Source organism: Rhamphochromis sp. 'chilingali' (assembly GCF_963969265.1).
Source record: "Rhamphochromis sp. 'chilingali' genome assembly, chromosome: 15".
Lineage (NCBI taxonomy): Eukaryota > Metazoa > Chordata > Actinopteri > Cichliformes > Cichlidae > Rhamphochromis > Rhamphochromis sp. 'chilingali'.
Window position 1 is genome coordinate 23,731,196 of NC_137942.1, and position 27,040 is coordinate 23,758,235.

Sequence of the window (27,040 nt, forward strand, 5' to 3'; positions counted from 1 at the left end):
TTCCTCTCTGAAGTAAGTGCACTGAAGTGATGAAATGTGTACACTTACCAGTGCTGTTCTTGGCCTTCATGTGCATACATCTAAATTGGTATCTGAAATCTGCCTTCAACCAGGACCCCATTTCTCTTACTGACCTTGAGGTTGAGGTTGTCAGCAAAGCAGTAAGCCTGGCTGTTCAAAAAAACCCCAGCAATAACCAGCATTGTGAAAATTGTGCCTCCTCTGAGAGATGCAAAAAACCCAACACATCTGGCATCAAACTTCATGTGAAAAGAAAACAAGTTTAAGGAAAAGAAGGAAGCAGGTGGAGGAAAAAGAGCACCTGATGTGTCAGGAAATGGCAATTATGAGGTTATGAGGAAACAGTTTGAAAGTTTGAAAACCAACTCATGTTTATTTTTGTCTTCCTATTGGTCACATCTAGTAGTGAAAGTGCTGCCTAGTAGAATATGTCATGTTAAATTTTACATGTAATCTAATTCTTTATTGATAGTGAACCATAGGACTAACGGTTGGCCTTGTTTTGTTTTAAAGCATTAAGAATGACCCACAAAAATCTATTAATATAGTTTAGTTTAAGGGTGTGGATTTACGCTTGGCCTTTGTCATTTGTGTGTACGCATGACCCGAGGGTCTCTATATCTGTTTGCACAGTGCAAACAAATGCAGGAGTTTAATCCTGGATTTGTGTGTGAATTGGTCATATGCAATATTTAAGCACAGGTTAGTCAATGAGGTCGTATGACACTGTTAAGTCGTCTGTTAACATGGGGCGTAATATTATTAACCCAAACCAGCAATTAAAATGAAAGCTGGCTCAGTAGTTTGGGTGTATAAAGAGCAAATGAAAGCTAAATTCAAATAAAACTGAAAAAAAGTAAAAAAAAATGGAACAAAGAACAAAGCACAAAGCTCTCAAATGGGATATGAACCGCTGTGTTTTGGCTGACAAACATGAATCTTTGTGCATTCCTCTTAATGCCAGTGACTTCTGACAAAATGCTGGTGAGTGTGCTGAGTACACGTTGTCACATCCTGCACGTTGACTTTGATGTGTAAAATTGGTGGAGCCCCCTTCTACAAAGTAAAATTTCATTATAGTTAATTAATTGCCTTTGCCAAGCCCTGTTCTACTTTGTGTGATACCTAACTAAAACACCATTTGGCTTTATACGATGCATTTGAAACAGACCTGCCTTTTAATTAAAGACAAATATATTTCTAGGCTTTAAATACAGCAGTGTTTTCCCAGCAGGATTAACAAAGCCCCAAAACAGACAAAAACTCTCTCTGACAGCGTTCATGCCATAATGCACTTGTTCCTGAAACCCATTCACTTCCCTGTCATATTCAATCTGGCGACACAAGCCTGAGGCCTGTGGTATTATCAGAAAGAGGCACTAGGTTGAAGAGAAACAATGGTTTTGTCATATTTAACCAAGGACTGGACTCAAAAGGCAGGACTTGGAAACCGACTGCAGTTTCACCGGTTTTATTGCAATGATAAAAAGTGTAATTTATGGGCAGGTAAGTGATACTGGCAAGTGGAGGTTTCTCTAAAGGCAAAGGATAGGAGGCTCTGCCAGAGAGGAGGGGAGTGATTAGTGATGGCCAAGGTGAGTCAGAGATGATCTTGCAGATTTTGCAATTAAACTCTAAGACCTTTTTAGTTTCTTGAGCAGCTGATTCAGAGTGGGAAGCTGGCAGATGGATAGGTTTTCAGGAGGGTGGAGAGCGGGCAGGCAGGTAAGTGTAACTCGTCACAGGTGGAGTGGATGGCAGGGAAGCTCAAGTGAGTGGAACTGGATGTGTGAAACAATGTTCTTAATGAGACAGGAATCAAAGGAGCTGAACAATGGTTCAGTATTTCTGACTTAAACAAAAGAAAAAAACCTGAGAGAGTAGAGGTGACCGGATCGATTTAGCTCTCAACAGTATCACTACCGATGCTGGTATTGGCATCGCATTTATACTTGTGCCAAAGCACTGATTTAAATTCTAGGTCTCCAAAAAACCCAGATTCAAAAAGTAGTAAAAAGCTAAAAGGTGTGTTTTGTTCTGTTAACTAATTATTGTGGAAAGTAAAACGTGTTCAGAATTTGCAAATTAATGATGATTCGTCTCATAAATTATGACACACTGCTCTCCACTATAAAAAAAATGGCTTTATAGGTTAAAAGTATCTTTATTTGTATTAACAATCTTGGCCCTGCATTTACTTGGTATCTGATCGATTCCAGAATTTGCAGTATTGCGCAGCCCTAGAGAGGAGGCAAGTGCCCAAAAATGAAGGCTCCGCCCACAACCAGGTCTAACAAGGAGGGGTGATCCACAGCTCCACCTGAAAGTGGGGATAGAGAGTCTGGAGAGAGAGAGAGAGTGGAAAAAGGAGAAACTTTTATCTGACTTTTACCAGCTGCAGGGGAAGTTGGGGCTGAGGATGCTTTTTGCTTTCTATTTCAAGCGTGTGTATGGGCATTACATACATTCATAATGCACTTTGTAGTGCACGCTAACGCATGCATAGAACTGTGTAAAACTGGGTGTGTGCGTGTTTATTGATTTCCCTCCCTGCGGGTAGAACTCAGTTCCACTCTCTGTCTCTTGTTGCTTTATAAATGAATGCACATTTGCTTCAGTATATGGGAACACGCGTATTCTGTCCTCAACCACCAGCCTCGGGCACATTTTCTGTCTTGTCCATTTCCTCGTGTAAGAAGGCTGGCAAACAGGCCTGAGGTGATTCCAAAGTTTAGACCGAGTGTCTGAATGAGCACGAAGAGATGCAAGGGGTGAGAGCTGTGTGTGCGCTGTCCCAAGAGCGCTTTAGCGTGTGAGCAGTCGAGGGTGTGCTAGTATTGTTGGAACTGTTTGGGTTTTCTGCTGCAAGGTCAGTGGAGCTCTGCTGCCCCATCTTTTTTCCTTCTTGCAGCACTGCAGGAGCTGCTGTCAGTGATGGGGTGGGAGGTTTACGTGTGTGTGTGGGGGGGTGTCAGCTGCTGACCAGGCATTGCTGCCAGGGTAGGATACAGGGTAACATGTATAAACGGGCATCCATGCGCAAACTCATTCGTGCAGGGGAATATTGCTCAGTCATGGAGGTACAAATTCAAATGCATCCAAACACACCGTGCCACCAGCATCTAAAAAGTCTACTGTTGAGCACTTGACTTGCCACGTGTGTGGATAGCCATCCTTCTCCCTCTCTCACCCCTCTAACTGCATCATTATCCAACTGTGAGGATACACTGGGAGTCTATATTTAAGAAAAAAAACAACCCCACAAACGGGCAAACTCAAGCGCAATGCAGACTTGTGTGTCAATATACAAATCACCTGTGTAATGATGCACAAAATCAGGCAGAATTATAACATTCTGCAAAATGCATTTCTAATTTCTCCTCGCTGCAGTAAAGTCAAGCTATTGTTATGTTAGGAAGTGAGTGATGGTGCATTGTAGTACCTTCTCTGGCGTCAGAGCATGCCACTTTGCTGACTCAAGGTCAAATTCCCTCTTTAAAATAAAACCAAAAGAAAAATGAAAAAATTCAGTCTACCAATGTGGGCGAATGCCCCCAGACACCTGCCTTTATGTCAAATACATTTAACCAGTCATCAAACTGTGACTTTAACAAGCCCTCCTCTCCTCGCTGCCCACCTCCCTGTCTCTCCTTCCCCCTCTCTGTTCACTCACATCACAGACATGGCCCAGAATACAAATTGTGTTTTTCTTTCTTGCTAAGGAGAATGAGAGTTTGAGTGAAAGTGTCCAACCAAAGCTAAAAAAGAGGTGGCTGCAAGGCGTTAAAGCAACTCGTCAGACAAGAAAAAACAACGAGCGGACAAAGAAGTGAAGAGGAGGTGAGGTCGGGTGGGAGAGAAAAGTATAGGTAAATGGAGGATGTGTGAGCAGTTAGCGACAATGAAGAACGATACAAAGACGGAAAGGCAAAATGCAGATAGGAGGTGCTCCGTGAAAGCCAGGCAGCTGGACAGACGTCAAAGAATTCAACTGTCTGCTCCGGCCTACGGTGCGAATTGCTGCCAAAATGTTGGGAAAACTGCACAGAGCTGCAGTTGGTGCGTTGATTCTTAATGCTCAGATGCAAAATATTGTTTAACAGGGCTTTGATTTCTCAGCGTCTACCTGAGAAACAATCAAAAGTTATTTAATAATAATGGCCGTTGATTTTGTCATAATGCATACCTGACTACTTAACCAAGCTTTCGGGTTAGGCCACAGAGCCTAAAGAAGTGCACATTTCTGCATGTCTTTTCACTGGATGGGTAAACTGAACTCCAAATGGAAAATCCAGCAAAGTGCCCGTTTCAGTTTACCCTCACCCCTGCTTTGCTTAGTCCGCCAGGGCACTGCAGCATGACACAGTGCATAGTTTTTCCTGCATGAACAAGCATCTGCCTGAAGTGCTTTTGAGGAGGACGCTGAAAGGGACTGCTCCTTACCGACAAGGACAAGAGTCGTGATATACAGACCGTGGCACTCATGAAGCAAGCCATAACTCTCGGTAAGGCAGGGTTGTCCTGCGCACATCACGGACAGTATGCAGTGAGTCAGGTCTCAGAGTCCATCAACCTTCATTAAAATCATCAGAAAGGGGTCTGCTGCCACTCACGCCAATGGATCTCTCGCTCTGTCCGCTGGACGGACGTCTCGCAATGTTTCACCGAAGCTGTCTCTTCCCGTTTTTCCTCACCAACGTCAGAGGAAACAAAGGGGAACAGGCAGACAGATGAAGAGGGGAATCAGGACCCAAAGGCCGGGGATGCTTTTTGTTTGTGTGACTGTGCTTTATAATTTTTTTTATGTCTGTATAACCATGAAGGCCAAGAGCCTGGAAGAGGTCTGTGTCTGCATGAGTAAAAAAAGAGACACGTCTCTCATGACTCCCCCTGACCCTAGTTAGTCACGACTCAAACCATATTTGTGTTGTGTTGCCCTAAGTGCCACACCAGCTAGTATGCACACAAACTCTGTGGCGCATTCAACGTCTGTCTCATTTGATTAAAGGTTTTTCCTGCACAAAGCCCAGCCGAACTGGCCTCCATCACTTTAAAGGAGCCAAGGAAAAAAAAAGGACCCTTACATCATGCTGCTGTGAGCCAGCGAGGCATGACGAGGACTGCAGTATTTTCAGTGTGTGTGTTTGTCTGTGTGTCTGTGTGTGTGTGTGTGTGTGCACACCTGCCTTTAACAACACTACATTAAACTAATCAAGCCTCTCTAATATTCACTGACACAATCAGAGATAGATAGAAGTGGGTTTTCACTGTGAATCGTTCAGTTGAAGGTCACAGTAAACACTCCTCCACCTGGTTTCGCTTTTTTTAAATGGCTTCATCAGCCATATCCATCAATGCCACACAATGTGCGATAGCAGCATGATGTATAGTGCACTTTTACATTTCTGCCATGAAGAATCAAAGTAAACAAAGAAAAAATACTCATATCATAAAAGACAGCAGAATCGTTCCCAGAAAGACCGGAGGCTGCCATTACCGATAAAGTTGTTTTAAGCTAGTCATATGAAAAAGACTGTATGCAGTCTTCAGAAAAACTAAGTCCACCTTTACTACTTCCATAGGAATTAAGAGGGCAAGTAGCAGCTAGATGCTGACAATCAAATTCACTTGATTAATTGAGCAGCAGCAAGTGTGAGCACCTCTGTAAAAGGAGAAGTTTTCTCAGTTTGCTGCACTGGGAGGATTCAGGTGTGTTAACACACACACACCACAGTCTTTCCAGAACCTCTCAGGAAAATCCCTCCAAGGTCAGACGGTACAATGCACAGAGAAATGGATAACAACACAAGAGCTACATCTCAGACTCTACAGGCCTCAGTTAGCGTGTTAAAGTTCATGATAGTATAATTAGATAAAAACTGAAGAAGTATGGCTTGTTTGGAGCTGGGGCTGCCTCTTGTCTCTAAAATGAACATGATAGCATGGCTTAGGTTAGCAAAGTTGGGTCTGAACAAATCACAATGTTCTTTGAACAGGCAAGACCAAAGTGGAGATTTCGGGCCTAAATGCACAGCTCCACATTTGGAAACTAAACACAGCATGCCAGCAAAACACCTCATACCAACTGTAAAGCACGGTGGTGGAGGGGTGATGATCTGGCCATGTTCTGCAGCCCCAGGAAACTGGGCATCTTGCAGCTACTGAGTCAAACGTGAGCTCCTCTGTACATCAAAGTATTCTAGTGTCAAACGTGAGGCCATCTGTCTGCAATCTGCCAATTGCTTCACTTTATCTGAATGATACCAAAAATGTAAGCAAGTATGGAAGTAAAGTTTATTTGTGGTGATTTTCACAGACATGTAAGGGCTGTAGAATAGACAAAAGACAAAAAAAGCTGGGAATGTAGGAAGCTTGAAAGGGTCTAAAAACTTTCTGAATGTACTCTGATTACGTCGGTTAGAGCTGTTTGCAAACGTGGGAGAGAGATTAATCTCAGAAGACCTGCTTCTTGAACTTTGTCATGCAATGACAGTGATTTAACTCTTGCAGTCAGTGGCTTGTCTGGGTCACTTACGAGTGTGTGCTTGTATGTCTCTTTGTATTTGTGTCTTGACTGTAAATTATGCATGCATGTGCAGACTTCATACTCTATAAGAGGAAAATACATGGTTGGATTTTTAATCCTGTTAAAATGTGTGTGCGTGTGTGTGGGTGCATATGTGTTTTGGCTGCATCCGGACCTTCGGGGTCTTTGTCTTGCAATGCTGCTGAATAAAACAAGTGAACAAGACAGTAAAAAGGACGAGGCATTGCAGTACAGAGACAGGGGAGGGGAGATGGTGACACTGATCACAGAGACAACTAAAAAACACAGATTCCCCCGTCAAAGCCAAGGTCATCCGAGCTATAGGAATGATCTTGGGGAAGTGCATGTTATAATCCGCTTATCATTCTTTTAGCTATCTATCAATTTGTTTTGTTTTCATTAAGGTTGTTACCTTTAGTGTCTCGGTCCGGGGCAGCGGCCGTGTGAAGAGTGGAAAGGAGGACTCAGATGCAGCACTTGATCAGATGTGAAGGTGATTTATTGACAATACTGAACATAAAGTGGAGATGGCAAAACAGAACTAAGGACGAACTAAACTGGGAGAAACTACACAAAGGGAGTGGCAAACCTGAACATGAAGGGAGAACAGCAGGGAGAGCACGCAGGGGATTCACCGGGTATGAACACAGACAACGCGACGAGGAGCAGAGGAAATCACACACTATAAGTACACAAAGAGACACTGGGAAATCACACACAGGTGGGGGAAACAGCTGGACCTGATTAACCTGACGAGACAGGGGAACACTAACACCAGGGACCAACAGAGGGAGCACAAACCCAGAACCCAGTGTCTAAAATCCCAAACACAAACCATCCCAAAACAGCCATGAATAATAATGAAAGTAATAACAATAAAGAACATAAACATAAAGTCACTGAGTCATGGTCGCAGGACCATTACATTTAGAGTTTTTTCCTTTTTGCTTTACTACGTATCATGTAACAGTCATAAAATTGGTATTGGCAGGTGGGGGTTGGTGTTCAGGGGTCATGGACAGTAACAGTGAACACATCAGCATGTATGACAAAGTCTTTTGTCATTCTTTATCTGTATCACCCAGCCGCTGCTCGCAGAACTCAAATACAGAGAAGCTGATAGCTAGATGATGTAGACAGTTAAAGCACAGTTTGTATAAAATGCAGCATAACTGATTTTCTATTTTTTCATTGGTTTTTTTTTATGCGTAACACACTGGTGGACAGTCAGTTGACTTTTACTCAGCAGAGGCAATGCACTGTAGATATAAGACTAGCTGAGCACATGCTGGGAATGCTTCAACACTCCCTCAACTTAAGGATGGTTTTAGTTCATACAAGCCAAAAAAAATAATCAGATCCACTTTGGATTTAGAAACTGCAGGACAAGCTGAAAACAGACAGCCATAATGTGCTGATGGTTCATGTGATACCCTTCTGTCCTTGCAATGGACATATTTAACACAGGGCACACTATATAAGATTCCATGTCAATTCAGAAGATGAGTCTGTCAATTTATTCTGACCGCTTTAGTGACACTACAGAGACAGGTCAGGAATGACTACTCAACTGTTGTGTATTATTACTATTTATCCATCCATCCATCCATTCATTTGCTTCCGCTTATCCTTTTCAGCGTCGTGGTCAGCTGGAGCCTATCCCAGCTGTCATAGGGCGAGAGGCGGGGTACACCCTGGACAGGTCGCTTGTCATGATCCTGGGTCTTTTGACCCAGCGTTTTAAGTTTGAGTTTATTTTGTTCATTAGGTTATCTAAGTTCATTTGGTTATTAGACTCCTTGTGTTTTCTTCCCCTGTATTTAAGCTTCCCCTCACCCTTCGTGTTTCATGCTGCGTGTCTTATGTTATCAAGTTTGTATTATCATGCCTAAGTGTTTCTAGTTCTTATTATTTCCCCCTCGTGGTTCCAACCATGTTAAATCTCCCCTGCTCTTCATGCTTTTCATGTCTGTGTCTTACATTGTCAAGTTCTGGTTGTCGTGTCTAAGTCTGCATGTTTCCTGTTTTATTTTGAAAAGGGGTCTTGTGTTCTGTGCTCATGCGGTTAGTTTTACTCTTGCCTGTGCATCATTATGTTTATCCTAGTCAGCTGTTTCCTCATGTGTCTCCACTTCCCCTAATCACCTCCTGTGTATTTAAGTCCTCTGTTTTCAGTGTGTGATTGTCAGGTCGTCTGTTGGCCACGCCATGCCACGCCACGCCACGCCTCGCCACGCCTCGCCACGCCTCGCCATGCCTCGCCTCGCCTCGCCTCGCCTCGCCTCCAAGTTTCTTGTCTAGGTTTTTCTTATTGTTTGTTTAGATTCCCCAGTTTAGGTTTGTGTTAATTTTGCTTCAGTTTGCCTTGCCCTTTGTTTGTACCTTTTCTACCAGCCATATTAAACGGCTCACCTTTTGTTAACATTCAAGTTTTGTTCCCTGTTCCTTGGAGTCTGCATTTTGGGTCCTTTTTTTCAATTCATACAGTCTGCCCTCGCCAGACTGTGACATCGCTAGTCTGTCGCAGGGCTAACACACAGAGACAGACAACCATTCACACTCACATTCATTCCTATGGGCAATTTAGATTGATCAGTTAACCTATCCCCACTAACTGCATGCCTTTGGACTGTGGGAGGAACCCACACAAACATGGGGAGAACATGCAAACTCCACACAGAAAGACCCCCGGCCTGATGGTGGAATTGAACTCAGGACCTTCTTGCTGTGTGGCAACAGTGCTAACCACCGTGCTGCCTTATTGCTATTTAATCATATATTTTTCATGTATCATTATTTATATATTAATAATATTGATAAAATGTTACTATTTAGTCATATATTATTTTATTAATATTATTATCTAGGCAGGTCTAATCTAGACTTAAGTCTGCCTTAAGTTGTTGCACGTCTGCAAGCAGCTTTGTAACCCACAAACAAATCCAGCTTTTTTTCCTTTTTGTGCGAAGTCTGACTTAACCTCCTAGGACCTGGCGTCCACATATGTGGACATCACATTTTGGGTTATTTAGACCAAAATACTCAATTTCGCTCTACAAGGGCCTGATATCTACTTATGAGAACATTATACTGCTACTGTTCTATCAAAAATTTAAACAAATATCCTCATATGTGGCTCTCTTTTTTCTTAGAAACAAAAATTAGGTTAAAAAAACATCTGGTGATTCTTTGTTTTTACATTCATCAGGTCCCAATCAGCCCAAATATCAAAGAGAAATTAGAAATGCATGCCATGGAAGAGTTTGGGTCTTAGGAGGTTAATCACTGTCATCGCCATCGTGACAGATGCAACGTCTTTTTTGTATGGGCATCTTACTTCATATACTTCTTATACTTTTCATATATGAACATAAAATGCAAAAAGCAAATCTAAGAGAGTGCAGATGTTAATAACAATTATCTTTTGGATTATAGTGGCAAATCCATCCATCCATCCATCCATCCATCCATCCATCCGTTATCTTCTTCTTCTTAGCTAGGTCCCGGGGGCCTAAGCACAAAAACTCAGATCTCCCTCTTCCAGCTTATCTGGGGGAACAGGCTAGCCGAAAGATATAATCTCTCCAGCATGTCCTGCGTCTGGCCCGGGGCCTCTTTCCAGTGGGACATGCCCTGAACACCTCACCCAGGTAGAATCCTAAACGGATGCCTAAACAACATCAAATGGCTCAATTGAATGTGGTGGAGTAGCAGCTCTGCTCTGAGTCCCTGTTGAGGGACTGAAGTCCTCACCCTATTGTTAAGGGACAGGCCAGCCACCCTTTGGATAAAGTTCATTCCTGCTGCTTGTATCTATGATCTCGTTCTTTTGATCACCACCCAGAGCTTGTGATCATAGGTGAAGGAAGGGATGTAGCTCAACTAGTAATTCAGCAGCTTTGCTTTTCTGCTCAGCTCTTTCTTCACTATGACAGACAGAATTACAGCATTGTAATTAATATACATTTAATTTGGCCCTAACACTGAACCTTGTGGTACACCACACACAATGTCCAAACATTCAGGTCTATACTCATCCATTCATTCATCCATTGGTCGAGAGACAATTCAACACAGGTCTAACAAAGACAGGCAGACAGACTACCTGCACTGACATTAACTGTCTTGGACTGTGGAAGGAGGCTTGAGTACCCAGAAAGAAAATGCAAACTCCACAGAGAAAGAGCCCTGCCAGATGGTGGAGTTAGCTCCAGACCTTCTTGCTGTGAGGCAACAGTGCTAACCACTGAACCACCATTTTGAAAAAGCAGAAGGGCAAGGAAGACCTTATTTTAGAGGGAGACAAATTTCCTTTGTTCTATGATTGCATGACTTGGGAGAACAATTTTAACCCAGAGGGTTAAAACATAAAGTTAGTGCAGCCGCATTGAAGTTCTATTTATCTCTGCAGGCGGATTTGCAATAGCATGTGTAGTGCCATGGGTTCAAATAGCTAGTCTTTTTTTAAGCCTCTGTTATTTGATTGAGAGTGTTATACAACAAGAAGAATAAACTTCTTCCACTTTACTGTGTCTGCAGCTCAACACACCCTCAGATGAATATCTGTTTCTTCGACAGAGGAGAGCATCTCACTGGTTACACTCATTGATACATAATAGCAGAAATGATGCCAGTTCAAGCACTGCACCTGAAACTTAACCATAATTTGCAGTGATTGTGCAATCATTTCGTCATAAGTAGCAAAAGACTCCCCATAAGGGCCAAAACTATTGCTTATCAGAGGTTAAGATTGGATAAATGATACATATAATTTATTTTCCCCACATTGTTTTCCCGAGTTCTTTCACATTCCATAAACCTCTTATCTACTTTCACTGATTTAAATTGTTAACAATGGTGGCATTTTGTTGATAAATGCAGAAACCGCATAAATCTGTCCCACAAGTGAGGCTCACACAAATATCAATCCAAAAAGTAATTAATTCAGAAATTCTCCTTGGCAGTTGCAAATGTCTTACTGATTTCTACCATGAAAGATTACTCCCATTCAGACACTTCCATCCAAATACAGTGACTCTTCTGTCTTCCCCAACAAGTTATAATAGCCATTTTTACACCTCATTGAGCCTAGAGGCAAAATTATGACAGCACAGTATTGATGCTGTTGTCTATTTAATGAGCTAGATGAATTAATCCATTTGGAATTAGAAGAAAAGAGAGAAGGCGAGAGTAATGGCTTGGCAACAGTTGGGACGATGGCATGGAAAACACCAGAGGTGGGACCAAGTCATTGTCTTGCAAGTCTCAAGTAAGTCTCAAGTCTTTATCCTCAAGTCTCAAGTCAAGTCTCAAGTAATGTCAGGCAAGTCAGAGTCGAGTCTCAAGTCACTGGTGTAAAAGTCCGAGTCAAGTCACAAGTCTGAAACTTTGAATTTCAAGTCCTTTCGAGTCTTTAAAAAAAAAAAACGAAAAAATAATGTTGCAGTTATGCTAAATGTAAATATTAGACCATGTAATTTTAAAATCTGTGTTTTTCTCAACACATGACAAAATAGTGAACTTAGAAAATATACACAAATTGTGAAATTGCACCTCTTTAAAATGCAGCTCAATTAAACCTAGCTCCAAGAATAATTTTCACCGACAGTTCTGAGATACGCTGCATGTTATTCTTGGATGCGGTTGTAGGGCCAGCTTTAAAATCGCATGACAAAAATATCATACACATTAAAAAAAACTGTATCACCAACGTAGCCTGGACAACATTTGCTAGTTAGATGAAGTCAGCTATCTCATCTTAGCATATTTATTTCAATTCAATTCAATTCAATCTTAATTGGCAGACTTCATGTCCATAAAAACAAGACAAAAAAACAAAAAACAAAAAAAAAACAAAAACACACACACACACACAACACTCCCCCCCCCCAACACAAGGTATACACCATTAAATATATATATGTATATAAATAAGTATCTAAAACATTTGTAAAAATATAAAACCATAATATACATAAAACACAATTACTTAAAATAAATCAATAAATACACAAACACTTTAACCAGTGCTTTCTGAGACTGGATGAGTAACGGGAACCACTCACTGTCGGATCTGTGAGTGCTAAAATTATACTGTTACTCGAACCATCCAGTCGTTCTCTAAAATTGAACATTAGCTTCCTTAAAAGTGCTTTAAAAGTCCAAACACCCACAGCTACAAACATCTGGCTGGCACTACCACTTCTAGGTATCCTGCAAAGGATTCTCATCGCATCATTATATGCAACATGCAGCTTCTGCATGCTACATTGTTTGTAGTATGACCACAAGGGGGCAGTATATAGCGGTGTGCAATACGCTTTAAACAAAGCCACTTTAACTGGAAGTGAACAAAAGCTGAATTTGCGTGCAATAGTATTTGCCTGCACATAGAGCTTACACCGTTGTCTGTATATGTCATCATCATCATTCATTTGCTCAGTAATAAAGTGACCGAGGTATTTCACCTTTTTATGAACTTCAAGAGTTTTTTGTGCCAGTTTAAACAAAGGGAAATTTAGCTGTTTATCCTGCTTGGTTCTACATATCAAAACAGCACTTTTAGCAGCATTGTACTCAATGTCATATTGCACACCATATTCAGTACAGACATTAAGAAGATCCTGTAACCCAGCACTGCTTGGACTAAAAACAACCAGGTCATCTGCATACATAAGATGATTTATCAGTGCTTTACCTAATATACACCCAGTGTTACAGGCTCTCAGTTGTATGGACAAATCATCAACATACAAATTAAATAAAATTGGAGACAAAATCCCACCCCGTCTAACACCATTGCTGACACCAAAGGGGGCAGAAATACTGCTTCCCCATTTAACCTTCATGTTCTGATGAGCGTACCAGTAAGAGAGAATCCTCACGATGTACTGAGGAACTCCCCATCTCTTCATTTTATCAAAAAGTTTTCTGTGGTTCACTCGATCAAAAGCCTTAGAGGCATCAATGAAAGACATGAGGACAGATGAATTTTTAGCCCTATACAAACTGACTATTTCCTTGAGTGCATATATGCACATGTCAGTGCCGTGCTTTGAAGCCAAACTGATTATCCAGAGAAGAGATGAACACACTAACTCTGTCAAACAAGATTCTTTCTAACACCTTAGATAAAATACTGGCTAGTGCAATTGGCCTGTAATTATCCAAGCAGCTCACTTTTGCAGCTTTGTCCTTCATAACTGGTACCAGTAAAATACACAGCATTGAGTCTGGTAATATGCCATGAATCATAAACCCAGTGAAACAGAGTGCTAAAAGAGGAGCTAGCCTTACACTAGCATGTTTTAAATGTTCTGCAGTGATGTGATCCAAACCAGAGGATTTATTATCAGACAACCTATGAATGGCTTCATATACTTCATGTGTCCTTACACTTATTGTGTCATTACTCATGTCAAGATTGTCCTCATATGGTTCACTTTTTATACAGTTAAACAACGCACTGTAATGCTGTCTCCATAATGCTGCAATGTTATCTGCCCCAGAAACACCTTCAACAGTTGATGGTAGAGATGGTTTACAGTTATTAAGAGCTTTCACCTCTTTCCAAAAATCTGCCGTATTATTACACAGCATTTTCCTGGCCAAAGAATCTGCTCTTAGCATTTGCTCATTTTTAGTTATAAAGCGAACAGCGTACTTATATCTGGCATTCGCACATTTTTTCTGTTCAAATTCTGGGCCTTGTTTAGGTCTTCCAGCCATGGCCCAACATTTATAAGCTATGCAAGCTTCATCATGGTACATGGATACATGTTCTTTCCAGCCAGGTCTGATGTTAGGTTTCTTATGCTTATATTGTTTATCAAGCAGTGTGCCACTTTTATACAGAGCAGTCACTATATCATCATACATGGAGCAGAGTAAATGTTTATGCACAGCATTCTTACAGTTGACATCTTTGCACAAAATAGCTTCTTTATTTATATGCATATTAATAATCATACGGTTCTTGGAGTGAGTGCATACACTCATGAAGTTTAGTAACTTCCGGTCACTGCAACAAGCCCAGGTACAGTTTACCGACGGATGGGTGCAGGACCTTGAAATGCACCGTGTAGAACGAAAGACCATCGTACGTAGGGTTGCCAACCGTCCCTTAAAAAACGGAATCGTCCCGTATTTCGAAACAAAAGCACACGTCCCGTATTGAGCTAATAAGGGACGCACTTTGTCCCGTAATACAGTGAGAACCAAAAGTAGTCTATAAATGTTTATGGAATTAACGCCTTGTTTGAAAACATAATTCCCAGCCCCTCTCCTGCTTTGTGACCAATGAGCTGACAGCACACTTATGACAATTCGAGTATGACAATTCAGATTACCGCTCATCTCATTGGTCGAGGAAAGGTCGCTTTCGGAGAAAATACCGGAAGACAACAGGTGACCACAACAAGAAGCATGGCCAACAGGGAAACAAACGCCGACACTGCGGTGCAAGTCTCGGACGACAGTACACCTAAAGCTGGGCAGACACTGTGTGATTTTTTCAGTCACGTTATTCAGCTCCTGCTCAAACTGCACGATTGACTCACAGGGGTTAGAAGTTCATAGGTCACAATGTACTCTCACACTGTACCGCCCGATGCTCTGATGCGACCTGAGTGCTCACACTGTGCCGCTGTTGTGCCAAAGTAGTTACCCCCGCCATAAAATGAAGGTTATAACAGAAAATCTGTCGCTCTCTCTCTCTGTCTTTCACTCACACAGACACACCACCACCATCAACTTTGCTAAATTGCTAATGAAAAACATTGATCAGGCAGCTGTGATTAAGCAGCAATGTAAATCCAACTATTTTCACGGTTGTTGTGGTCGTGATAATTTTGTGAGGCCACATCGAAAAGGCTCGGATGAGCTTTCCAAAGTTCTACAAGTTGTGCCTCCATCGCTTGTGTCCAGATCACACGCTGCACTGCCGTGCTGCTCCGTCTTTTTCACCGACGTTTACTTTTTTGCGCGCGAGCAGCTGCAGTGACACCCTCACGAGCGATTGATGATCGGGAACTGGTCGTGAGGTGTTAATCACTTCTCGTTACCCAACGTATACTACATGACGCACGATGAAGGCCAAAATCGGTCCGATCACTCAAAAATCGGCTCAAAATGGGCCTAAAACCGCACAGTGTAAGCCCAGCATTAGAGCAGCAATGTTTGTTTCCCTCAGAGAAAGGGAAGAATGGGAAAAGGAAAACACCTGGCTGGAAAAAGTTAATATGGGCATGTGCAATGAATATCAGCGCTATGTGGCCAGAAGTGTGATAATATAATTTATTTTGTGTAATAAACAACTGCAAGGATAGATGATTACTACATAAAAGTAATACATAGGTGAATAATGATGATGAGTTATGATGCGTAATCATGGGAACAAGTGGGTTTACAAACAGGAGCAGCTGATTAGCATTAGAAAAGCTGAAATAATACCTCAACTGAAGCCAATTGTACTAAATGCACTAAATAGAATAGAATAGAATTCAACTTTATTGTCATTGCACATGCACAGGTACAGGGCAACAAAATGCAGTTTGCATCCATCCAGAAGTGCTTTAGTGATATAGATATATTACAATATATATTAGCAATAATATAGACATGTGAGTATATTACAGAAATGGGTCTATTATGGTATGTTATAATGTACACGGTATGAAGTATGTTGTGAATATTCTATAACTATAAGTATGTACAGGCTATGAACAGGATATAAATATGAAAAACTATACAGAATATGAAATAAATAACTTTACAGAATCCGAGATATACAGCTATACAGAAATGGGAACTATGCAAGTTGTAAACAGTTGTAGGATTAAAGATTATTGAATGTACAGAATGATTATTTACACAGAGCTATACAGTAGTGCAGTTAAGATAAGTGAGGGTGTAGATAGTTTCTACAGAGGCTATATAAAGTGCTAGTGGTTGTGAGTGGTGGTTCAGTCCATGTTATTATTGTGTTTGAGGGTACAGTTGTCCATTGTGGGTGTGTGTATGTTCAGTCCGTGTGTTAATGTGGGTCAGATGTCAGGAGGCAGAGTTCAGGAGTCTGACAGCTGTAGGGAAGAAGCTGTTCCGGTACCTGGTGGTCTTAGTCCGGAGGCTCCTGTGGCGCCTCCCAGAGGGCAGGAGGGTGAAGAGTCCATGTGATGGGTGACTGGGGTCTTTGATGATTTTCCCAGCCCTTTTCAGACACCGCTTCCTGTAGATGTCTTTTATGGCAGGAAGTGGTGCTCCGGCGATGCGCTGGGCAGTTTTCACGACCCTCTGCAACGCCTTCCGGTCCGAGGCAGAGCAGTTCCCGTACCAGACTGTTATACAGTTGGTCAGGATGCTCTCGATGGTGCAACGATAGAAGTTCACCAGGATGTCTGAGGACAGGTGGTTCTTCCTCAGAGTCCTCAAGAAGAAGAGGCGCTGGTGAGCCTTCTTGACCAGCTTGGCACTGTTACAAGAATATTTTTCTTTCTATTGCTTTCTATTATTTTAAGTTAAGCAGGACAGAGTGCTTTTAAAGAAAGATTTACTTATATTCTCAAAAGTTAAGCATGACAGGCTTCTGTTTAAGAAAGAGACCTGTTTTATTGTGTTAATGTTGTCATTTTGAGCTAAAAATAAATAGCTAAATGATCATTTGTTTCACATGTGTTGATATCACAAAGAATAGAATATGCATCTACTTAAATCAACTTCAAGTCAAATGGTTAAAAAAATAATTTCACACACAAAAAAAGAGCTAGAAAATTCACCACACTGGGAAGGGTGAAGACAACTGGGTCGCCCGGTCCTGGCCACGAGGTGTCCCTTATTTATTTTTCAGGGAGTTGGCAACCCTAATCGTACGTATCATAAGTTTACCAGTCTCACAAATCGTCGTCATAAATACACATTCCTTAACCGTTTATTAATAGGACCTTTGAGCTCAACGGTAATTAATTAGTAGTGGAAATAATTTCTGGTTCATCACAGAAATGTAGCAGTGACAATAATACTGTATGCTGTAATCGTACTGGGCAATTAGTGATACAAAAAACCTGTTTTATCCTGTGAATAAAAGTATGTGTTTTTGTCAATGTACCATAATAACAGAAGCGAAACGCAATATTGTGTCAGGACAATTCACTATTTATGCACAATAAATAAAGGAGCATAGCGCCACAATTTCTGTTCAGCGCCAGACTTGCTTGTAACCTATATCACCAATTATGTTATGAAAATGACGTATTAACTACTAAAAAACACTGACCTTCGTGTAAATGCTTGGAGCAGACTAACCTGTGAGCTGGAGTGTTCTGGGACGTTATATTTGATCTTTGAATGGCTGCAATCCAGGCCACCCGTCGCGTCTTTGTTACTTCGGAAACATGGCTCGAACAATTTCTCTTCAACGACGTAATCCGATAACAACCGATCTCTTTACCCGTCGGCTTCCCGTGGCTGTCATGCGACCGGCTATTGCAGTTAATAATACAACAGCTTCTTGACATTTTTGTGTTTCTTTTTATCGCTGTATAACTGATTTTAATTGAAAGCCTGCGTGCGCTAGTACCGCTTGCCACGAGTTCCCAGAATCCTTTGCGGTTCTACCCGTGAATGACGTCACATTTTCAATCTCTATATAATATGCGTGTTAAATTTTATATTTGGGGTAAAATATCAAGTCTTTTCAAGTAAACCGGTTCAAGTCCAGTTCAAGTCCCAAGTCATTGGTGTAAAAGTCCAAGTCAAGTCACAAGTCTTAGAACATTTTTTCAAGTCAAGTCTAAAGTCATAAAATTAATGACTCGAGTCTGACTCGAGTCCAAGTCATGTGACTCGAGTCCACACCTCTGGAAAACACATTTATCACACAGAGCCAAAAATCTCAAGGGGGACTGTACCAAGTTTGATTGTGTGTGTACATTTATATGATATGTTGAAGGTATACATTTGTACCTCCACGTCGGTGTGTTCACCTACATATTCATGGATTATAAGTCAATTTCTCAAGACACAGAATGACTCTATGTTTGATTCGGCTATTCTAACGCAGGCTAACTGGCAAAACATGACAGATAGTCTTCCTGGAAAGAGAGGAAAGGAAGAAGAGGAAATGCTGGGCACAGAACTGTTGGTGCAATGATTGGGCCATTGGCTGCTCATCACAGATGTGCGTGTGTGCGTTTGTGTATGTGTGTGCATGTTTTGTGTGAGCTGTATCCAGGTCCTCCTGTGGTCAATGCAGTGCACCTGGAATATAATGGCCCATTTGCTGTGGCCAAATGATCTCGAGGGGGACGGGTGTGTGAAAGGAGAAAAAAATAGAGAGGAAGTTTAGGGGATTTAGGGGCGAGAGAATGGGGGAATTCAAAATGCACATATGAGACCACGTATGTGTGCCACTTCCAGGAAAGGAAAGTGGAAAACTATGGGTGGGAATAGTGGAGATGAAAGGGAAAGAGAGAGAAAGAGAGAGGGGAAGATTGGGGGAAAGGATAAAGGCTAAATGAAAGGGAAGAGATGGATGGAGAGCCAGAGAGATAGATTAGAGTGTTACTTTAGGTTGCAGGGCCACATTGTTTCTGCAGCTTCAAGGGGATGGAGAGGAGTCACGTAGACAAATGAGGCAAATAAAATTAAAAAAGAAAACGTGGAAGCAAAGACTCAGAGAGCGTACATACAGGAAAGCCTTGTTGTATTGCTACCTTTTCACTCTGCTGCTGAAAATGGCTCCAATCCCAATAGATGATATCATAACACTGATTTAGAGTTACTTCAACATGCCTCCTCTCCTCCCTCCTTTATAAACTCTGGGGGAAAAAAAAGCACTTTTAAAATTGGCAGAGCTGGCAGAGATTCACTGATGCAGTGAAGTTATTCCACCAAAAAGTCCTCCGACTATGCGATCCTACTGGCTTTTCAACCATATCAAACAAAGGATATTTGGAAGAACTGAAGAATCCAACATTAAGAGGCAGGTGGGATCGATGTTGCACACTTATTTTTGGGATCACTTTTAAGTGTTATTTTCACATGGGACTAACATTTATAACCAAGTCCTTTAAGAAGTTTCCACATCTGCTAGTCTTCTGGGGTCTGTTTGGATCTGAGTGGTAGAGGTGGGCGGATCTATGCAAATATTGATAATTTTGATACCAACGCTGGAACTGGTATTGAATCAATACTAGCACAGTACGATCAATGCTTTGTTTCTATCCTCTGAGTTGAGTATGTAGCCCACTGAATTGTGTTAAATTAAAATTTTTTAGCAATTTTCTCCTACACATAAGCTGCCTTTAGAAGTTAAAAGTATCTGTATTGATATCAGCGTTACTAGCCCTTTATTTATTTGGTATTGATATCCAAATGTGCAGTACAGCACTGAGCCGACATCATCAGGGAGTCTGAGTAGACATCAGCATACTTACCTGTTTTCTGTGGCCCCTTCGACTCATCTGCAGAGCCTCACTGTTGGTTAACAGTAAAATGACTATTTATTAAGTTTAATTAATTATAGCCTTACATCTTACTATAATGAAATAAATACTAATGTATATTAGCCCTTTTCCATTAGTACCTACTCAACTTGAGTCGACGCAGCTTGACTCGACTTGAGTACCACCTAATGTGCGTGGGGTTGTTAAAGCAACATGGCCAAAAGTACTGTGAGGTCATTTTTATATTACCCAGAACAATGGAGGAGTCGATTGAGTCATCTAGTGATGTCACTGACTCGCCAATCGGTGACATCAGATCTCTTACGACCCCGTATGAGTAGATCCTAAAACAGTACCTGGTATGAGGAAATCCCCAGAGACCGAGTCGAATCGTGCTGAGCCGGACCAAGTAGGTACTATCAGAAAAATGCTAAATGTCTTTATCTACCCTGTTTCCTTCATGTGTGTGGGCCAAGTTTTGGACAAGGATTATCACACACAGAGCAATTGTTAACATCTCTATATTTTTTTATCTTATGGATTTAATCATCATCACTCTACTGTGGTGAAGAGAAAGCTGAGTGTGACGTTAAAGCTGTTGATTTAGTGGTCGATCTACTTTTTTTTTTTAATTAAATTTTTCTTTATTTTAAACCCCTTATAGTCCCACACGTGGGAAATTTTGTAGTTCTTTGCATTTAACCCCAGCACCCAGGGAGCAGTGTGTAGAGACGGTACCTTGCTCAAGGGTACTTCAGGGTAGCCGCTCAGTGGATTCAAACCCCTGACCTTCCGATCCCTACCCCCACCTATGCCCACAAGGGGGTTAGTGACCAAAAGAATGAGACTGCTGATAAAAGCAGAAGAAGGAAGTTTCTGCTGAAGGGTGGCTCTCTCTTAGTAGATATGGTGAGGAGCTCACCCATCTAGCAGGGGCCCTGCTAAAGCCAGGATATCTCCACATCAAAGGAAACCATTTGAGGTGGATCTGAGGTATCTGACTAAGATGGAGGAGGCCCCCAAGTAGATGGCACTCTGAAACTGGCTATGGAGCACCTTGATGTCCCCTCGGATTCCAAGGTGGAGGAAGTGTGAACAGGGAAGTTTGGGTATCTCTGTTTTTACTCCCACCCCCTGACCCAGACTTGGTTAAGTGGCAGAAAATGGATGGATGAAAGGAAATGAGAGAGAAATACTTCAGGCAAAGCATTAAATTTTTAAATGGAAACCAACTTCCAACTGGCTTACAACTTGCTACTAACTTCTAACTTGACTGTAAAATACACTCAGTGTATTTTGTATTCATAAAAAACAAAAATCAATGTTTTCTCTTTTTCAGATGAACCAACAAATAGAACTCATAGAACTTCAGCAGGGGACAGGAAGTAATGAAGGACGTAATGATTTTGGACATAACCTTGTTCTGAATTTGACTGTTTGCCATCTCACTGATGCAACGCATTCAGTAGCTACTTGAGATGCAAAGAAACACATGCCCATTGAGGCACAGCATCTGACTCTGTCTCGTCTCGCATGAATGGAAAGTGGCGTAATAATGAAATGAGAAACTCAATCATAGATCTCAAGAAAACTGACAGGTGCCAACATCCAACTGTGTGAGAGAGAAAGATACAAATATTTCTCAAAAAGAAAAAGAACAACAAAAAAGAAACAAAGAAGAAACTTTATTTGATACCAAATGCTACCTAGGAGAGAAGGGATGACATGGACGTACAACTGAGAAAATGAAGTGGGGATGCTGGGGAAATGAAAAACAGAAAGAGGACTAAAGGTGGAAGAGAGAAATAGAAACCGAGTATACTCACACAGCCGTTTATCTTCAAAAGCTCGTTGCAGATCATCCTATGGGAAACATGATTGTCTGCAAAAAATATTGCAGACTTCATTGTGGACCGACGTAAAACTCAGGGGATCAAAATTTCATGGCACTGTCTAGCAGCTGTTGAGGTATTTCAGTCTGTAAAAAAGTGGGGGATGACTTGACTTGCTGTGTGATCGAGGAAGAAAGATCAAAAGATAATTTAAAAGACGTGAAAAAAGCTGGTCTATTATTGTTTTCATTAAACTGTCAGCACAGCAGTTGACTGCTTTCATCAAAGCTCTGCCACTCGCGTGCACGTATCTCTTGCTTGCGCTTCCTCTTTTGCCCCTATCTTTAAGCCCTCAACGCTCTATTTCATTCATACCTCTGCTTCCCGCACCCCCTCTTTCCAGCATTGCATGCCTCTCCTAATTACTCCCCCTGTCTGTTTCCTTGTCTCCCCCCCACCCTGCCCTTCCTCACCTGCCTCATCTGTCACCTCTGATTATGTGTCAGGAGCTCTTATTGGCAGGCCCAGTTCAGGAGCTACTACAACATCAATCCTTAATGTAAGCCTGCTTCAGTGGGTGCGATGTGATTTAAGAGATAAGGAGGAAAAGATGCACGCGTGTGTTTGTGTGTGTGAGTCCGGGTGACTTCTGTTTATGTTGCTGAGCGTGAAGAGAGGACAGGCGAACCGCTCTTGAATGAATGATAAACCAAAGTCTTGCGAGGGGACGAGGGGATCAAAGGCAATCTCTCAGACACTCAGCTCTGTTTCTTTCTCTGATTCTCAGTCGCTGTGCTTGCTGCTCCCCTCATGCACCATCTTATCTGCTCTGTATTCACTTCATCTGTGCTTGTTCTGCGAGATGCCAGAAGTGAGGAACTAAGAATCTCTGCACACACACACTCAGAAGTAGCGTGTGGACACTGACATGCTGGTGTGAAGAGTATAAGTTTTAATCCTGACTCCCTCTGGTGCAGCAGCTACCCTTCAGGGAGTAACAACTAAGGTCAAAGTATTGATCATTATTCATTGTCAGGAGCTGTGTGAGATAGTAAAAACTTTCTCTGCTCTTTTCTCGGAAGCACACACAGACACACTCTTCCTCTCCAAGGCTTGCATTCAGGAAAGTTAGGGGTGTTATTGGAAGAAGATTTACATAGAATTTAAATAGAATTTTTGCTTTAATGTTTTATTATTAAATTTATGGAGTATATTCTTCATAATAACCACAGAAAATGACACCATCAGAGTTTAGACTGGTTGCCTATAAATCTTTCTTTCATTGCTGGCACCAGCCTGCCTGAGCTGGAATTTTCCTGCACTAGATCCGATTTAAGAAAAAGAGGAAGTAAGTCAGCAACTGCATAAAAAACTGGAAGCACGTAGTGGCTAGCACTAGGCTAGGCTAGGCTAACGGTAGCTCCTGTCCTGCAGAAACAGCAGGAATAGCAAAGAAGTAATTTCTTAAAGAAGTTGTAAGTTTTTCCTTCTACTTCTTCTAAATATAAGCAGGATTTGACAAAATAAGTATTTAAGAGGATTTTGAGTGTTTTATTAGTTTTACAAATGATACATATCATTTAATTACAAAACAGAATGGTGAAATATATTTCACTAATAAACAATGGGTGCAAGAATCAACATAAACAATAATTTTATTAATGTAGAAGAATTGGATAATGGAAAACGTGAAAATTAAAGTCGCATTTAGCTGCGCTAAAATAAAGAAGGTACAACAACAGAGCACTCACTGTGAAACAGATTGAACCAGTAATTTTAAAACTGACCTCACTATGTAAGTTCACTATGACAAAATAAGAAACATGTTGGGTAATTTTATTATAGTAAAAAAGGAAATAAAGTTCATCATCTGCCGTCCACTCTGGTCTCCCTGTAGCCTTTCTCAGCTCTACTGCTCGAGTCTAAAACTCGGCCGATTTGCTCCAGATTTCACTCTTTATTTGCTCTGATTACTCCTCCACACTCCACTCCCCCCCCCCCCCCCCCCCCCTTTTTTTTAACATAGACTCAGTTGTAACTAACCTCAGGTCAGAAGGCAGCTTCTTCCAAAGAGCAGGACCACATTACCTGAAAGCACCCTCAGCACTTAGATCTAATTCTGGGATCAGTTAAAATATCTGCACCTGATAACCTGCAAGTCAGAGATGTCCTGAGTGCTTTATAAACTAATAGAAGGGTTTTAAAGGCAGTCAATGACGTCACCTCAATACTAGGGCCTGCTTGTTATGAAGGCTTGGGCCAGTTTCACAGTATGGGATTAGAATTTTCTTACTTTTGACTTTTTCAAGTGGAAGAAAGCTGTTTTGGCAACCTTATTAACAAGTTAAAAACTGAGATCACTATCTAAAATAATTTCAAAGTTCCAGAGTTAGTAAATTTCAGAGATAATTGAGAACAAACTCTCTGTCTGACTTTTTGGACCAATCTATCTATTGTAGGTTTAAGTCTTCACTTCTGGTACGAATACTGATCATATTAAAAGCCCAGCCAACATTTAAAAGGTTCACACACAGGCAATAACCACAATAGCAAATCCCACATAGCTACATCTGCCTATAGACATCCAAGTATGTTTGCCTACACAAGTACATTAACACTTGTAAGCTGTCTCTTCCTCATTTCATGGCAAACATGTTGCACTTTAATTACAACCCAAATTTCCCCAAATCTGGGACTCTGTGTAAAATATAAATAACAATAGAGTGCAATGATTTTTAAATCTTATAATCCCATTCTTTATTCACAATACAAGTACAAGTTCACTCCCATTTTGCGCAGTTGATGCACTTGTAGCGCATCTTGGCGAGCACAGGTAGCAGAAGTTAAACAGAGCTACAACACAGACATCATTGCTCGCACTCGTTGCCAGTGCTGTTCAGAAAGCACAGGTAACACGGGCGAGCTGAGGGTTGATAGACCTGGAAGGCAGAGGAGAGCGAGTGCGTTTCAGAGGTGGTGGAATTTGAAACTGAAATTTGAGCACCTGTGATGATGTTCATGTAATGGCAAAAGGGGAATGAGGACAGAGTACAACCCAACTTCAGCACATTCTCTGTGGCCACTTTGTCAGTGACATCTCATTGCTGACAGGGCTACTGTTATCAAATCTGAAAGGACTGAACTATTAAAGACAATGTGAGTTTAGAAGAAAACAACACCAATGCAGCAGGGTGCTCATGAAAACAACTGTAAAGAGAAACCTTTAAAGATCAAAGATCGGGTCAGAGCTGGTCCTCATGTGATCCCGAGTGAATCACTTGCTGACTTTGATTTCGAGGTTAAATTGACAGTGTGCTGTAACGTCCTTTCCATTTGCATTCTGCCAGCATCCACTGGCCTTTCGCAGTGCTGTATTTTTAGTGTATGCAAGTGCTGAAGCCACAGAAATTCAATACTGTATTGCCTGCTGTACAAACAGCGCAGAATTTCTTTGCTGTTTGTTCTTTATCTAAATGGACCAACCACTGTGACTGTTAAGCATCACTTTAGTGTGAGTGATCAGAAAACACCATTTGGCTGTTTGTTGGTTTGGTCTCCCAGTTTTCCCCAAACTTTGATGGTTGCATGAAATTTTAAGCTTCAAGTCTCAGCATATGTGACAGATTTCTCATACATCAGTGATGCTGGAAAAGAAATGGAGTGGCTGGATGGTCACTGTGTTTATTGTGTCTGTGTTCAGGCTTGTTGTTATTGTAATGTGTCAGGAGCCGAGGTTAATGTAAAAGCAATAACAGAAGGTATGTAATGCCATATCCAATTTTATCTGGGTAAAACCACAGGATGGAGGTGAGGAGTGAATATGTGCGTACACAGGGATGAGCGAGCCAAAGGGGGTGAGCCAGCGGCAGCTTGTTTGGAAGGGAGATGTTTGATTCAAGGCAAACAATGTACGAACCTCCGAGAAAAGAAACGGAAGATGAAATTGAATCTCGAGGCTGTTGTATGCTTGTTTTTCCCCCGCAGAGAAACCCTCACAAAGCATTTTTCTAAAGCTTTTTCCTCTTTTTCTCGTCTCTATTTTTCAAAGCACAACTTGTTAAATTAATATTTGGCATATCCTTTTGTCCAACAGGAGATTTTTTTGCTTTTTCTTTTCTTCTTCTTCTTCTTCTTTTTTTTTTTTTTTACAAAGCTGGGTAACATTAGCAACATTAACAGCTTACAGTCATTTGCTGTAACGGCTTATTGTAAAGGGTATTACTTTTTTCTGGAGTTCCTTATTCAAAGAGTTCCTGAATTTCTTTATTGGGGACAGTTAGAGGAAGTAATTCGTAGAAAGACTGATGGCCTCTGCTTCTTAGAAAAGCAATAAAAGATTTTTGAACTAGCTCTTGAAAGCCTCGATGATGCTTCACCCAAACTTTCTAATTGTAACTGCAATCTCCATTATCTACTCCATAAAAAGAACTGGAGATTTCTGTGACTCGCCTGACTTCATAAACCATTGTGTCTGTTGCTGCTACTGTCTTGTGTCACACAGCAAGGTGTGCAGGTTGAATGGATGCTCTTTTATTTAATCAGATCATACTGTGGTTCCAAGTGTGCATCTAATAAGCCTAACAAGTCATGGCACTCTGGGACATTAGCGGGCTGTGGATCGATGCACATGAGACTCCAGTGCATTAACTTGACTTAATTATAGTGTCCCTGTAGCGTCAGACGTCTACTCCTCCTACCCTGCAAAACACATTTGCTATACTTTGTTGCCCATTCATTAGGTACACCTGCGTAGAACTAATGCAGTCATGTGGTTGAAATTCTCTTAAAGAGTGATGAGTGATGGTCTTGGTGAACATAGTTTGTTGGCTGTTCTAGTTTACTGCAGATGTCCTTCAATATATGAAAGAGGCTTTAAAGAAAGAACACCACTCATAGTCACCATGTTTGCAGCTTGTAACTGTAAATACACAGGAACATACACGTACTAATGAACATGCAAAGACTAAGGACAGCGGCTCACAACTGAACTAAAGCTATAGTCTAGTGCATGCACTACATGCACTACCTTTTTGATTCACTGCCACTTTAACATTCAACTGATTGATGATATAATGATAGCGCGCCCTCTTTTCTGCCTTGCAGAGCATTGCTCTGAAGAACATCTCTCCCAGGAGAGTCCTTGACTGAAATAAGTGTTTGACTGCAGTGTGGCTGGCTTTCAGTGCACAGCAGGCTGTTAT

General features: G+C 41.4%; 1 protein-coding gene across 2 annotated transcripts in view; it reads left to right on the top strand.

The window, feature by feature from the left end:
- The window catches only part of pvalb6 (parvalbumin 6), a 63,026-nt gene that overhangs the window by 7,304 nt on the left and 28,682 nt on the right, over positions 1-27,040 (top strand). The window contains exon 1 of one of the 2 annotated variants that reach the window (XM_080905291.1): positions 7,132-7,206. The exons of the other annotated variant lie outside the window; for it this stretch is intronic. Within the exon in view, the coding sequence (XP_080761417.1) occupies positions 7,164-7,206 (43 nt within the window). The 5' untranslated portion in view covers positions 7,132-7,163. Of the gene's footprint in view, positions 1-7,131; positions 7,207-27,040 lie in introns of those variants that run through there. 2 annotated transcript variants of the gene reach the window in all.